Source organism: Equus asinus, chromosome 12, assembly GCF_041296235.1.
Source record: "Equus asinus isolate D_3611 breed Donkey chromosome 12, EquAss-T2T_v2, whole genome shotgun sequence".
Lineage (NCBI taxonomy): Eukaryota > Metazoa > Chordata > Mammalia > Perissodactyla > Equidae > Equus > Equus asinus.
Window position 1 is genome coordinate 46701720 of NC_091801.1, and position 14683 is coordinate 46716402.

The 14683-nt window shown below is 41.0% G+C and overlaps 1 protein-coding gene across 6 annotated transcripts in view; it reads left to right on the forward strand.

The window, feature by feature from the left end:
- POP1 (POP1 homolog, ribonuclease P/MRP subunit) overlaps positions 1–13686 on the forward strand; it is a 34883-nt gene extending 21197 nt beyond the window's left edge. For all 6 annotated transcript variants that reach the window (XM_044743930.2, XM_070481382.1, XM_014847778.3 and 3 more), the window contains 5 exons: positions 1686–1801; positions 3860–4051; positions 5361–5515; positions 9966–10307; positions 11521–13686. In XM_044743930.2, the coding sequence (XP_044599865.1) occupies positions 1686–1801; positions 3860–4051; positions 5361–5515; positions 9966–10307; positions 11521–12175 (1460 nt within the window). In that variant the 3' untranslated portion in view covers positions 12176–13686. The remainder of the gene's footprint in view (positions 1–1685; positions 1802–3859; positions 4052–5360; positions 5516–9965; positions 10308–11520) is intronic.
- The last annotated feature ends 997 nt before the right edge of the window (positions 13687–14683 follow it).

Here is a 14683-nt window from a genome sequence, read left to right on the forward strand (position 1 = left end):
TAGCCTCTTTCACTACCAACATCCTGCGCTCGAGGGGCACATTTCTTACAGTGTATGAACCTACACTAACACATCATTATCACCCAAAGTCCGTGGTTTATATTAGGGTTCACTCTTGGTGTTGTGCATTCTATGGTTTTTGACAAATTTATAACAACATGTATCCACCGTTACCGTATCATACAGAATAGTTTCACTGCCCTAAAAATCTGCTGTGCTCCACCTATTATCTCTCTCTCCCTCCTCAATCTTTTTACTGTCTCCATAGTTTTGATTTTTCAAGAATGTTAGATAGTTGGAATCATACATTATGTAGCATCAGATTAGCTTCTTTCATGTAGTCATATGCATTTAAGATTCCTATATGTCTTTTCATGGTTTAATAGCTTATTTCTTCTTAGTGCTGAGTAATATTTCATTATCTGGACTTACCATTTACTTTGTTTCATTTGTTTATTTAGAATATTCGAAGATGAGGTTGTGCTTTCCTGTACCTTTATACCCTAAGTATTAGCCATCTCTGTTGTCTGCAGCCAGATCTGAATACAGTCCCAACTTTGTCACTCAAGTCTATGGCTGTACTCCACAGGAAAGCGTTCTGGGTGGACAGAGGCTGTTTGAAATGGGGCTTATTTGTTCTTAGATGAGCTGTGTGAACTTGGGCAGGACACAGTACTGTTACTCGAGATGCTCTTGGTTATTATCTCCATGAGAAACAGCGTACTAGAAGCAGTTGCTGCTTTAAGGAGCTTTTATCTCAGATCTTCTCATCGATTTAATATGCTCTGTCTTTGTTCTCCCCTGAAATCTGTCACATTATGGCCCAGTTGCTTTCCACTTTTTTTTTCCAGCTATCAGACCCATGCAGGTATGTGCCTTTGAGTGACCTTTCTGTTGGCATTTTAGGACCTTTGCCAAAACTCATGAATTGTCTGACTTTTTTCTTTTTTTGTAAATTCTTCAGTCCAACAAAATAAGGTTTGGAAGACATTTTTTTCCCCCTACTCTTTAGAAGACTTCATCTATGAAGTCTCCTCTATTGGTATATGTGTTTATAACCAGAGAAGTTCCTCCTCTTTTCCCACTAGAGTATTTTGCCATGGTGTGGCTTATTTAAAGAGATGACACAATGTATGTCACAGAAAATACACTCATTTTAAAGGAATGAGAAAAACACATCTTACAGAAAGGATAAATATTCAGTTCAATAAAAAAGGGTTATCAGAGACTTGAAATAGTTGAGCAGAAGGAAAGGATGATTATCTGTTGGCTCACCACCATTGGGCCAGGAATGATAGAAAGAGCCCTGGAGCTGGTAGTTCAAATATTGCTTGTGCTGTCATAGCATATTACCAAGAAATTGTCTGCCTGTGTGTGGTTCCTAAAATTTGATTATCTTCAATGTGGAATTAGGCAGTTATTTAGAGGCAATTTAATGTGATATTTGCATCTTATACACTAAAAATAAATGTCAGAGAAATAAGTTTAGGAGCCTTTGCTGTTTCACATATTATGAAACCAACTATAAGAATAACTTAATTTCTAGTCAAGTAAATTCTTCTAGAGAAGTTAAGTAAGTGCCTATAAAATGTTTTCTTATAACAAAAGGTGAACTGGCAATGATTAAAGTTTGGCTTCATTGATCTAAAGGATGTGGTTTGAAGGCTATTTCTTTTCCATCTTAGATAATGAGAAAGTTAGACAGCTGCTTCTGGAGGGTGTACCTGTGGAGTGTACGCATAGCTTTATTTGGAACCAAGCTATCTGTCAGAGTGTCACGGAGAATAAAATCTCGGATCAGGTAACTAATAGTGTACTGATTGTTGGTACAGCCATGAAGACAGGTTAAAATTCATCACTCTAGAGATCATAAAAGTTATTTCATACTTTGTAGAATCCTATAGACTTCCTTTTATTTTCAAACAATTTATTGCTCCCTTACTTATGATACATACTGTGATTTTTTCCTGTTCTTATGGAAGAATAATCTCTAGGTAAAGTTATGACAAAGACTTTTTCTTGAAGTGATAGTCTCATGGTTTAAATACCTGTTTTTCTTGTATTGTTTTTTTTCCCTTAAATGTTCTCTGTCTTTAATGTCACAATGATTGAGCTCCTACCAGGACCAGGGATTGTGTGAGATGATGGAGTAGATGACTAGAATGAGTCCTAAGCCCAGACTAGGGAAACTGGAGAAAGCTTCCTGGTTGGAAGAGCTGACTCTTAGATGGGTGGTCAGAATTAACCAGACTTCTTGGGGCTAGGGGCCAGGAGCCAAGGCTGCAGTGGAGAAAAGATTGCTGAAGTGAGAACAGTATATACAAGGGCCCAGGCCCAAACCAGGATGATGTGTTCAGGAATCTCCAAGTAGATCAGTAACTTGGAGTTGAGGGTAGGGCAGGAGAAGAAACTGAAGAGATAAATAGGGGCCAGAGCATAAAAGACCTTGAGGTATTTTAAGGATTTGGACTGAAGATGTAGGACACCATTGCAGGTTTTAAGCTGGGCCATGACTTCAGATTTCACTCTGGCAGCGCAGTGCAGGGTGGATTAGACCGGGGATGGGGATGAGGAGGAGCTGGAGAAAGGACTTGTGGTTGGATGGCATTGAAAGAGACCTTGGAAATAGTCCATAATTTGGGATGTGATGGGGCCTGAATTGTGGCAGTGTGGCTAGAGTGGAGGGGCTGGGGTTTAATGCATATTCCTAGAAGATGAAACTGACAAAACTCTGGTGGATTGGAAGATGGGAAGAGAGAAAGGAGGAGAGTTGTAGATTAGCTTGAGTTTAGGAGCTCAGCTAAAAGAGAGCCAGAGCCAGGTCTGACTTGTCACTTCTATATTCCCAAGTCTTAGAAAAGTGTTCGGCATATAACAGGTGCTCAGTAAATATTTGAATGGCTGAGTAAATGAATGAACAGTAAATGTTTGAATGGGTGAATGAATGAATGAATGAATGAACTCTGAGAATTGTGGCATCATTCAGCTAGATGGGGAATACAAGAGGAGAGCGAATGCACTGGGAAAGATGAGTTCAATCTTGGATAAACTGAGTTTGAAGGGCCTTGGACCTTCCCAGGAGGAGATGTCCAGGAGACAAGTTTGACCTCAGGAGAAAAAGTCGGGGCTAAAGAGATAGACATTTTGGAATTACCAACATGTAGGTGGTAGTGGAAGCTTGACCAGCGGTAAAAGGAGAATCAGGACTTGGTCATGGTTTGAAGAGCGTCCCTGAGGCAGCGCTTAGGCTTTGTAGCGTGGAGGTGGTCTCTCGTATAGTTTTCTCAGTGGATGGTAGGCCACTCCTACTGTTCATCTCTTTACAGCTGGCGAGAAAATCTGAAAGGATGTTAGCCACTCCCTGCAGTCCACTTAACAAATAATTTATAGCATCTTCTATTTTAAATCCTTACGACCTGGTGAGAAATTTTCTCAAGAGCTGGAATATTTTCCCACTTGCCCCTCCTTGGGAAGTTGTTAATTGCTTGTACCTTTTTTACTTGATGACAACAAATCTTAACCAAAATAAATGTAGGGACAGAATATCAAAATATAAGATTAATTCTGATACAAGAGATTAGGAGATTGAATGTATGTTATTTTATATCTTTGAATCATGTAGTATATTCTAGCCCAAATTTAAGATAATTTGACGCTTTCTACCAAAGCGCTTGTGTAGAGGAAAGTCATTGTGGGAGGAATACCTTGTACTTAAAATGGCTCACATTTATTTATTGAGAACATTTTTTTCTGCTTTTTAAAAGAGGATTTAACTTTGTAAAGCTGCTTTTAGGGAGATTCAGTAGAATCTCCCAGAACACTAGAGTTGTTTGTCTTGAATTATTTTCTTCCACTTTAGGATTTAAACCGGAAGAGAAGTGAGTTGCTGGTGCCTGGGTCACAGCTTGTTTTAGGTCCCCAGGAATCCAAGATACCTATACTTTTGATTCAACAGCCAGGAAAAGTGACTGGTGATGACCGACGAGGCTGGGGAAGTGGCTGGGATGTCCTGCTCCCAAAGGGCTGGGGCATGGCTTTCTGGATTCCATTTGTAAGTTACTTTTTGATTCTAAGAATCACAACATTTAAAATACGTTCCTAATAAACACCAAGTGCTGAGAATGTTCTAGCCTTTATGTGCAACTTAGAAATCCAGTGCCATTCTTCTGTCCTTAGAGCTATAATCCTGATACGAAATACTTCATAAAGTCTCTGGAGCCAGGTTTTCATTCATAAAAGTTGTGCTGACATGAATTTTTGAGGTTTTAAAAGTGGCTTGATTTTTGAATAGTAGTGGCAACAAAATGTTGAAGTGTTTTAACTTGAAGAAATTTGTTACAGTTTAAAAGCAATTTTTATAATTTTCTAACTTTTATAGATATATAGAATACATTTTTTGTTTTTTAAGTGCTGACTATATATTCCTGTTTATGAATTGCAACAAATTTTTATTAAAATCTAGTGTGGTTTTTTTCTGATTAGTTTAAATATTACTTTGAGCTAGAGAGTACAAAAGACATATAAGACTGTTAGGTTATGCAGGTAATTAGTTTTAACAATTGTGCCTAGTGCAAGGGACATTTGGTTAATCATTTAGGAATGGGAGTATTTTAAAATAATTCTAATTTCTTAATTATGAAATGTTTCAAGCATGCAAAAAAATATAGATACTGATATAATGAACTCTGTGTACCCTTCACCTGCCATCCAGCTTAAAAAATAAAACATTACAGATTCATTGGAAGCACTCTGTATTCCCTTCGAATTCCATTTCTCTCTTTCCTCCTAAAAATCACTAAATTCCTATTTTTGGTGTTTGTCACTATCATGCTTTTTTTTTTTCTTCCCCTAAGGAAGATTTGCCCTGAGCTAACATCGGTGCCCATCTTTCTCTATTTTATGTGGGATGCCTGCCACAGCATGGCTTGACAAGTGGTGTGTAGATCCACACCCAGGATCCAAACCAGCAAACCCCTGGCCGCTGAAGCGGAAGTGCGGACTTAACTGCTGCACCACCAAGCTGGCCCCTTGTGCATATTTTTATAGCTTCATTAAGTATGCTTTTATCCCCAAAGAAAACAACTATGTTTGATGTGTTTTTAAACTTGTATACCTCACTGTATAGATTCTTTTGCGACTTGCTGTATTCACTCAGCATTGAGATTTTTCATGTTGGTTGATGAAACTATTTCATTCATTTTTACTATTATATGATAACCCATTGTAGGGTTACCCCTTGATGTTTATCCATTCTCCTTTTGATGAGCATTTCGGTTGTTTTCCATTTTCCCCATACAAACAATTAAGGAGTTTCACTTTAAGTTAGTATATTGACAGGATCTCATTGACATTTCTTTTAGATCTATCGAGGTGCAAGAGTTGGAGGATTAAAAGAGGCTATAGTGCATTCTCAGTATAAAAGGTCACCTCACATCCCAGGTGATTTCCCAGACTGCCCTGCTGGGATTCTGTTTGCTGAAGAGCAAGCTAAGAATCTTCTTGAAAAGTACCAAAGGTAAAAAACTGGCTTCTCTAGCTCGATATGTTGTAAAAGAAAGATGTGCACACTGACCCTGGCCAGTAATGTTTGGAATGGCTTCGGAAACTCTTGTTACATAATATGGAGTTTTCACAGACTTTTCCTTGAGTTCAACATTACTGAGATGTAATTAAGTTAGGAGATTGTCTTACGTCTGGCTTTTATAGGCCCATGAGGTCACAAACCCCACTCTTGGTTATTTGCTCATTACCTTGATGGTGGCAGACACCTAAACTGTGGACGTGAGTTTCAGACATTTGTAAATAGATTCCCACTACCAATCCCTGCCCCCTCAAAATGGAAATTGTGTTTGTTATAACTGTTATAGAGGTAATATATATTTATGAAATTTTAACGAAACTATGGAAACATATAAAAATACTTTATAAACTATTCCGGAGAGATAAGCACTGTTTTTACATTTTGGTATCAATCCTTCTAGACTTTTTTTCCTTTACTTTTTTCACTGGGGAATGGCCAGTGAGGGGCTTTGTTTCCTTTATACTCTGAAGTGCATGCTGACATTGGGAACCCGTGTTTCCTACTATCCTGTAGGTTCCTGGAGGCACAAGAACTCTGTTGTTCCTTGTGGCGTCTGCAGTTCTCTAGCCGGTGCCTGGCACATGGTGGGCCTTAACAACTTTTATATGTTGACTGTTGAATGGGTGATTAATTGAATGCTGTGGTTCCTTGACTGCAAGCTCCACAGTGTGCCCTCCTGTTCACTGCTGCAGCCACAGAGACAGGCAGTGCCCAGCGTTCCAGCTGTTTGTTGAATGATAGATGAATGAGTGAGTGAGCGAGTGAACGGGGCTCCGTTCCTGGACTGCCAGCTTACAAGCTCTTTGAGGGCGGCAGTCACGTGCTATCTGTCCCTCGTGCCTCCCATAATATATGCAGCTGAGGGTCTTCTATGTGTTTGTTAAATAATGATTAACAATAGTATTGATTTCTTACCCTTTAGACTTTTTTTATGTAAACACATTTTTCAGATAGAAATTTTTTTAAAAAAAGGATTGTGTTAGACATAGTATTTTGAAATTTGCTTTTTTCATTTAACAGTATATTATGGTTAGTTTTCCCATATCAATAAATACGATAGTAAACCAGGTGTTGGCACACTTTTTCTGTAAAGCGCCAGATGATAAATGTTTTTGGCTTTATGGGCCCTTTGGTTTCTTTCCATGGCAATGGCTCAGCTCTGCCATTGTGGCGCATAAGGAGCCACAGGTGATACATAAACCAGTGGGCATGGCTGTGTTCCAGTGTCACTCTATTTAAGGAGGCTCAGATTTGAATTTCATATCATTTACATATGCCATAAAATATTATTGTTTTGGTTTTTTTCCAACCATTTAATAATATAAAAACCATTCTTAGCTTGTGGGGTTGTACAAAAACAGCCAGTGGGACAGGCTTGGCCTCTGAGTCATAGTTTGCCAACCCTTGCTCAAAATGTAACTAGTTGCGTAGGACTCCAGGGTGGATGTACTGTAATTTATCAGTGGCCCTTTAGGTTATTTCTGATTTTTTGCCATGTGCTTCTGTGAACAGCTTTCCTTGTGCATCTTTGCATACTTGTCTGATTGATTCATAAATGTACCACATGTTTATTTAGAACGTTCTGTGTGTCACACGCCTTATAGGCACTGGGCCTACAGCAGGGGAAGGCAGGCAAAGTCTGTTCCTGCCGTCCTGGAGCTTATATTCGTGATGGAAGCCCGTGTTTCCAGGCTGGCAGGAGGGGTCCAGCTGGGGGATGGGGTGTGAAAAGCACAAGATTAGAGGCCTTCAGTGGGGAAGGAGGGCCAGCAGTCTGTAGGGTCAGGCTCAGTTCTCTCGTTTCCATGGGCTGGATGGCTGACTCTGAGAGATGGGTGCAGATTTAGGTGGGCTGGACTCTGGCAGAGAGATCAGGTAATACTCTGCTGATTGTGACCGTCTTCTCAGTGATAGAAGAGGCAAGCTTATCAGCTGGGAATAGGATCCCAGGGGAGAGAGGCTGTTGAGGATTTGAGGAGAGAGGAATAGATGTAAACAGTTTTCCGGGAGAGCGAAAGGTAGAAGTGACTGGAGAAATGTAAGAGATTTGTAAGAAATGTGAGTCCACTTGAGTTTTGTGTTTATAGTCAGACTGTTCAGGATTGTTGCGTGTCTTTCCCCAGCTTTGTTCTGCCAATCAGGTGCTGGTGTGGGGTAGGAGGAGGTGGAGGGAGTTGAGGGTCTATGTAACGGGCCGACTTTCCTATGCACCATGGAATCTAAGCTTACAGGAGAGAGAGGTGAGAATGGTGATGAGCAGTGAGGAAACCATAGAGCAAACGAATTGGAGGTTCCAGCGGTTCAGGAATTGTTGCAGGGAGAGGTAAAGGGGCTGGAAAAATAGGAGGCATCATTCTGAGTATAGGATACTTGAAATTGACATTTTAAGGTGGAGCAGGTGTTAGCAATGACCAAAACTAAGGTGTGACTGGGAGAGTGGTGGTTGAGATGTGGGGTGAAGTAAAAGATGTAAGATGAGGATGCCAAGTTTCTGGTAGGTTAGGGTATTAGGGGGATGGCGTATGTAGAGGCTGAAGCCACTGAACTTGATGACAGGAGTTGTAATGGAGGGGAAGGCAGTGTGGCAGGGGAATGAGGGGTCCTGGGAAGTGGAGAGAGGGCCTGGCTGAAGAGGGAGAGCCAGTGGTTTATCTGATATCATGTGCTTCAGGGGGTCTTGGAGGAGGAGAGAGAAGAAAAATGGTCTGGGGGCATCAGGAGGACATCTGGCCACCTGTGGGGTCCATGGGATGTGAAAAAGAAACAGCCATCACTTGAGAGGAGCTGTAGTGGAAAGAAAGCATACACTTTAGGCTGAATCCCATAAATAAGATTTCTGGTTTAAATAAGAAAAGATACACACTTCAAGGATTTGATGTATTATTGACAAGTTGCTATTTGTGCTAATTTAGGATTTCACCTGTAGTTATGAGGGTGCCTATTTTCCCTCACTCTCACTAACATAGGATATCACCAATCTTTTCATATTGAAAACACTGATATGTGAAAAAGTAGCATCTTATTGTTTTGATTTTTTTCTTTGTTTATTTACTAGTGAGGCTGGATATTTTTAAGTGTTTTTCACCATTTTGTGTCTCTTTTTTGTAAATTGCTCATTTATTTCCTTTTAAGGATCTCTGGGTAGGCCAAGTACCTAGGAGTATTTTTCACCAGCTGCCCCTCTTGGTAGGCCAGAACACATGTGGTTCAATCTCCAGAATATAGGCTCAGACTGAACCCCCGATTAAGCCTACAGGCTTCATTTCCATTGGGGTCCTAGGGCACAGCACACAGTAAGAAGCAAATGAGGGAAGGAATGTCTGGGCCTGCCCCAGAGGAGACCATCAGTCTGAGGATGCAGCCTGGGACTCCCCAAGAGTCCTCCAGCCCAGAACGGCCAACACCCAGGCTTCTCCCTACTTCTTGGGGTCGGTAAGTACCAGAGCAGGCCCTGGTTCTCACTAGCTTGTGGTATTTCTCAAAGGTCCTTCCTCATTTATGTATTGTTGGAAAGGTCAACCGATATCACCCTTGTGGAGGGCAGTTTGGAAATCTCCCTCAAAATTGCAAATACTGATAATAAGTACTCTTGAGTATTATTATTAAATAGCAGTTCCACTCCCAGGAATTGATCCTGTGGATAGACTTGTGCTTGTGTAACATGTTCAGGGTCATTTATTGCAGCACCATTTGTAGGAGCAAAAGCTTGAAAATAACCCAAATGTCCTACGGTAGAGGACAGTCTGAATAAACTGGGCTATAAGTCATACCGTGGGATAAGATCTGCAGCCTTTACAGTGAGGATCTCTTGATGCACTAATATAAGATGATCGCCAAGATATTCTGTTAAATGAAAAAAGCAAAGTTAAACAAAAAGTGCTGTATCTGACATGCCACCAGATACAACCCTTTGTATAAAATGAGTAAAAAAGGAAAGATATCTGTACATCTCTGCTTGTGTGTACATAAAGTATCTCTACAAGGATATATTAAGAAACTGATAATAGACACTGTCTGTGGAGGGCAGGTGGGTCCCTACAGGTCAAGAGTGAGAGAGAAACGTCACCGTCACCCCTTTTGTCCCTGCTGAACTTAGAAAGTTGTAGATGTGCAGGTACCACTCACTCGCAGCCTTTCTGGAATGGCGCTTCCTGGAGTTGTGCAGTGGCTCCACGGGGCTACTTTGTGGATTCATCATCTATTAAAATAAAAGTCAAAGAAAACAAAAGGCTTGGCCATTAGAATTGGTTATTATTCATTATCATATTTCTTGGAAACCTTTTTTTGGTATGTTTTTTAAATAGAGATATAGTACAATGGTCATAGTTATTTTAATTGTCCAATCCTAAATTGTTCAAAATTGGTTCTCTTTGATTTTCATTAGACGCCCTCCTGCAAAACGGCCCAACTATGTTAAGCTTGGCACTCTGGCGCCTTTCTGTTGTCCCTGGGAGCAGTTAACTCGAGACTGGGAATCAAGAGTCCAGGTCCAGGGGGAATCGCCTGTAGCTTCCTGTCCAGGTGGTGAGGAGACTGACCTGAGAAGAGGTGAGGTGCTTTGTGCTCCCACGCCTGAAAAATCTCATCAACTGTCTGATGAGGTGGGCACCTCCCTAGACGACTCCAGTGAGCCTGAAGGAGTGATGGACACAGAGTGTCCAGCCCAGGCGGAGACTGGGTGGGTAACAGGCCAGGATGCCCCTGGCAGTCTCCTCTGCGTTCTTAGGTAAGTGCTCACCACTTCCAGATATGTTTTGATTGTCTGTTTTACTGCCCAGGTTACAGGGTGTAAAAGTTATCAAAGTTCCTTTTTGCAAAGCTGAGTGAATTTATGGACTTTCTGGAAGGAAAAGCCAGTCCTTCACTACATCATGAAGGAAACAGCTAAATTACATTTGATTTGAGGCTTGATACTAACTGATGAAATGACGTAAAATATTGTCATCAATAGACATAAACGAAGGCAGTTTCTTTCTGTGACCTATTTCGTTTAGTCTTTGCTCACAAAACAGTCCCTCATGCATGTGATCTTAGGTAATGAACTTCTGCAGACTCTGAGCAAGCATTCTTTGCTTAAATCACTGAATTGGATTTCTTCTAGTTCCTTTTGAGTGATATGAATTTGTGGCTGACTAGGTACCCATTCATTGTAATATTGTCATATCATAGAGGCGACCATGTGTTCTACTCTCAATCCTGCTGCTGGCTCTTTGATTTGGCTTAGCATTTACCCTTTATTCTGCACTCTGATTTTTAAAAAGTGCTCATACCTCTTGCCTTGTACTTATTTTTCTGTACAGTAACTTCATAATTTCATATCCTTCTTTTTTACTTTTCATATAACTGTCCCTTACAGTTTCTTTTCTCATCAAAATATCGGCTCCTCTTTACTCCGGTCCTTTCACTGTAATTAAAGCCTTAGATTCTGTCCTACTGTCTTATTTTTCCTGGCCTTCAACTTCTTAAACCTTTAGTCCTTCAGTCTTGGAATAGTAGACACATGAAAAGAAAAATATTATTACAAAAATGTATTAATGTGTATTTGTAATTTTTAAAAAATTATAGTTTTGGGGCTGGCCCAGTAGCATAGTGGTTAAGTTCACATGCTCTGTTTTGGTGGCCCGGGGTTCACAGGTTCGGATCTGGGGCATGGACCTATATACTGCTCATCAGGCCATGATGTGGTGGTGTCCCACATACAAAATAGAGTAAGATTGGCACAGATGTTAGCTCAATGACAGTCTTCCTCAAGCAAAAAAAAAGAGGAAGATTGGCAACAGATGTTAGCTCAGGGCCAATCTTCCTCATCATTAAAAAAATTACAGTTGTGATCCTTTCCTGCATAGAGTATTAAAAAGTCTAGCAATGCCCATTCTTCTAATTGCATGTTTTCTCCTTGAACAAAATATCCTTAAATGTGTGTCTCTGACTTTACATAGGAGTAGACAATCACTGAAGCAGCTGTCAGCCTGGTGTGGGCCCAGCGTTGGGGACAGTCGGGCAGCCCGGCGAGCTCCCAGCAGATGGCAGCAAGAATTGACCAGAGAGGCCTGCCGGGCCATCTTGGACTGCTTCCCTAGGGCCCTGGTTTGGGTCAGTCTGTCCCTGCTTAGGAAGGGCAGCCCCAAACTGCACACCATGATCTGTGTCCCAACCAAGGAGGACTTCCTCCAGCTCAGTCGGGATCGGCTTTACTCTGGGCCCCTGGAATCCAAGCACAGCGACCCATTCAAGAGCCAGATCCGGAAACAAAAAGAGAAGAAGAAGATAGAGAAGAGGCAGAACCGAGGGCGTGCTGTGTCTAAGGGCCTGGCAGGGGGGGACCCTGCAGCAGAGCACCAAGCTCTGACCCTGGGCTTATGGTCAGGCCCTCTCCCAGCCGTGACTTCTCACTGCTCCAGAGTTCTCCTTGGCTTTGTCACACAGGGGGATTTTTCCATGGCTGTCGGCTGTGGAGAAGCCCTGGGGTTTGTTAGTTTGACAGGCTTGCTGGATATGCTGTTGAGCCAGCCGGCAGCAGAGAGGGGCCTCGTCTTGCTGCGGTCCCCTGCCTCTCTGCAGTATCGATTTGCGAGAATTGCTATCGAGGTGTGAGTGCTGGTTTACATCTTTGCAGGGTATAGGTAATAATTGTTTGCCACGTCCCGCAGTTGGGGAGTTTTGTTTTCAGTGTTTTGCTTCAAAATATCATGTGAAATTGCTTGGAAACGAGAATTTTAAAAATTATATATTACGCAAATAAAGTGTTTACATTATTCCAGTAATCTCATTGATTTCCATCTTTCCCTGTCCTTGCTGTAATACTGTAAAATTATTTGGCATGTAGAACCAAAAGCTTTTGCATTTTGATTTCTTGGTTTGTGTAATTCTTGCTGAAAATAATGAGAAGCTCTACATTTTTTTGTCTCGTTTTTTATTAGGAACAAAGGGCTGTCAAATCTGTTTGAAAAACCTTGTAGTCATGTGATAAGCAACCATGGTTGTTTAATGATTTGATTGTTATGGAAGAGGAAAAGATTGTAAACGTCTGGCCTCTGTACGTGAAATATGGGCCCCTGTCTGGGCCATGTTCAATTCTGTACCGTAATCAGCATGCCTAACACTTTACACCATAAAGAAGCAAGTCATGGAAAATTTATTGCTGCCTCTTTTCAGGCAAGCTTGGTTAATGGCATAAGTGTTGGCATGGAATTAGAATGGGAGTCTATGATCTTATGACTTCTTGTCCTCTTTGTTGTTGACCAACACTTGATCCTAGGAATTACTTAATTTTTCTTTGCTTTTTGTTTCTACAAAAAATTTCTCAAAGCCATACAAAAGCATTTCTCAAAATACCTTCTATGAAATGTGTTAGCTAAAACGATTCCAAGTCAGGTTGATTTGGGAAACTCTGGGTTAAATAGTTAAGCATTTATTTTTAAAGGACTTCTAGAACCTTCCATGTGATAATATATATTGTGACTCTCCAGGAAGTGGATATTTTCTAAATAGTATTTTCTAAATCTTTTTGATCCCCAAACTCCTTTTGCAAGAAGCCCTTTGTAGCCACTAGTGTTCATAGGAACATGCTTTGGGAACTGTGGTTGTACAGAGCAGTGCTTATCTCTGCAAGGTGGTAACTAACACGACAAGCTGCTTTTAGACATAAATGCAGTCACACTGTCCCCCTGACTTTTTGAGCTGGCTATAAAAGTGAGTTCTCATCCTGTCTGTAGGAAGAGTGGAGTTGTCATTGCTTTTTTTCACATGCAGAGAAACTAGATGCTCAGTAACTCTTAGTTGCCATGTATGTCTCACTCGGACTCTCAGCTCCTTATTTCCCCACCATAAATTTCTAGCAGAGCTTGAGTGGGATTTTTTTTTTTAATTTAAATGTACAGTTAGGTGCTATTTCATGTAAATGCGTTGGGTTTTGCAGTAGCATTTGGCAGGTGGAGGTGAGGAGTTGGGGGAGAGATACAGCAAGTATTACGGTAGCTGATGAAATGTCTGATGTTTTTCCTCTCACCATGCCCTTAAATGTATTTGTGTCCAGTTCAAATGAGACTTAAACAAATAGAACTTAGTGATGTCTGTAAACAGAATAAATTAAAATGTCACCTGATGTTGGTTGTGAGTATTTATTGGACCGTTCCTCATTTGTTTTCCAGGCTCTGAGCCACTTCATCTGTGGTTTAGCTCGCTTCATGACAGAAGTCTGAGCGAGCTGTGAGTCAGTGAACCTCATTGTGTACAGCCCTGCCTGGGCCTGCTGCCCCATCCTCATTACAAGGGACAGACACAGTTGCTCTGCATTGTGTTGGTAGGTCAAAGAACTGTGAGCTGAAAGGATAGACTAACATTTCCCAAAATACATTCCTGGGAGCGCTGGTCCCTGGAGATGTTTCCTGGACAAAAGTGTATCATGGCTAAAGAAATTGGGGGAAGCTGTATACCATATCCTCCTATTGCAGATTCACATGAATATTGGTATGGTCGAGGCTCTGTGGATACCTGCAGAAAGGAAATCTGCCTTTCACAGACTCCCCACTGTTTTTTGCATACTTACTGTCCAAGAACACTGATTTCATGGAATATACTTTGCAAAACACTATGACAGAATCTGCACATACATAGTAATGAACCCATTTCTCTTATGAAAAAGACTGATAGGAATGGTCTTGTTCTCTATAGCAATGGAATGAATAAATGTGTTCGTTTTGATCCTACTAGGTGCCTGCCGAACTGCCAAGTAAGCACATCGTGGCCCCTGCCCTCATGTTAGGGCAAAGATGTCAGAGTTCATAAAGTCAGGAAGTGTCCTAAAAAGCAAACTTGGGAGCTGAACACCTAACCAGCTGCACACCTGAGTTGTATATGAAACAGAATTGATTCATTCTATGTGACTATGCTGTTTTTTTATATTACAGAAGTAATGTTTTTATATTAATCCATATTCATCAGAAAAATTAGAAAATGCAGATAAGTAACATCAATAACAAAACTTATATTACCTGGATTTTCACCACCCAGATGTAACCACTGTTAACCTTGAGATGTGTGTCAGTTTTAAGAAAAATAGCATCGGGCTGGCCCCGTGGCTGAGTGGTTAAGTTCGCAAGT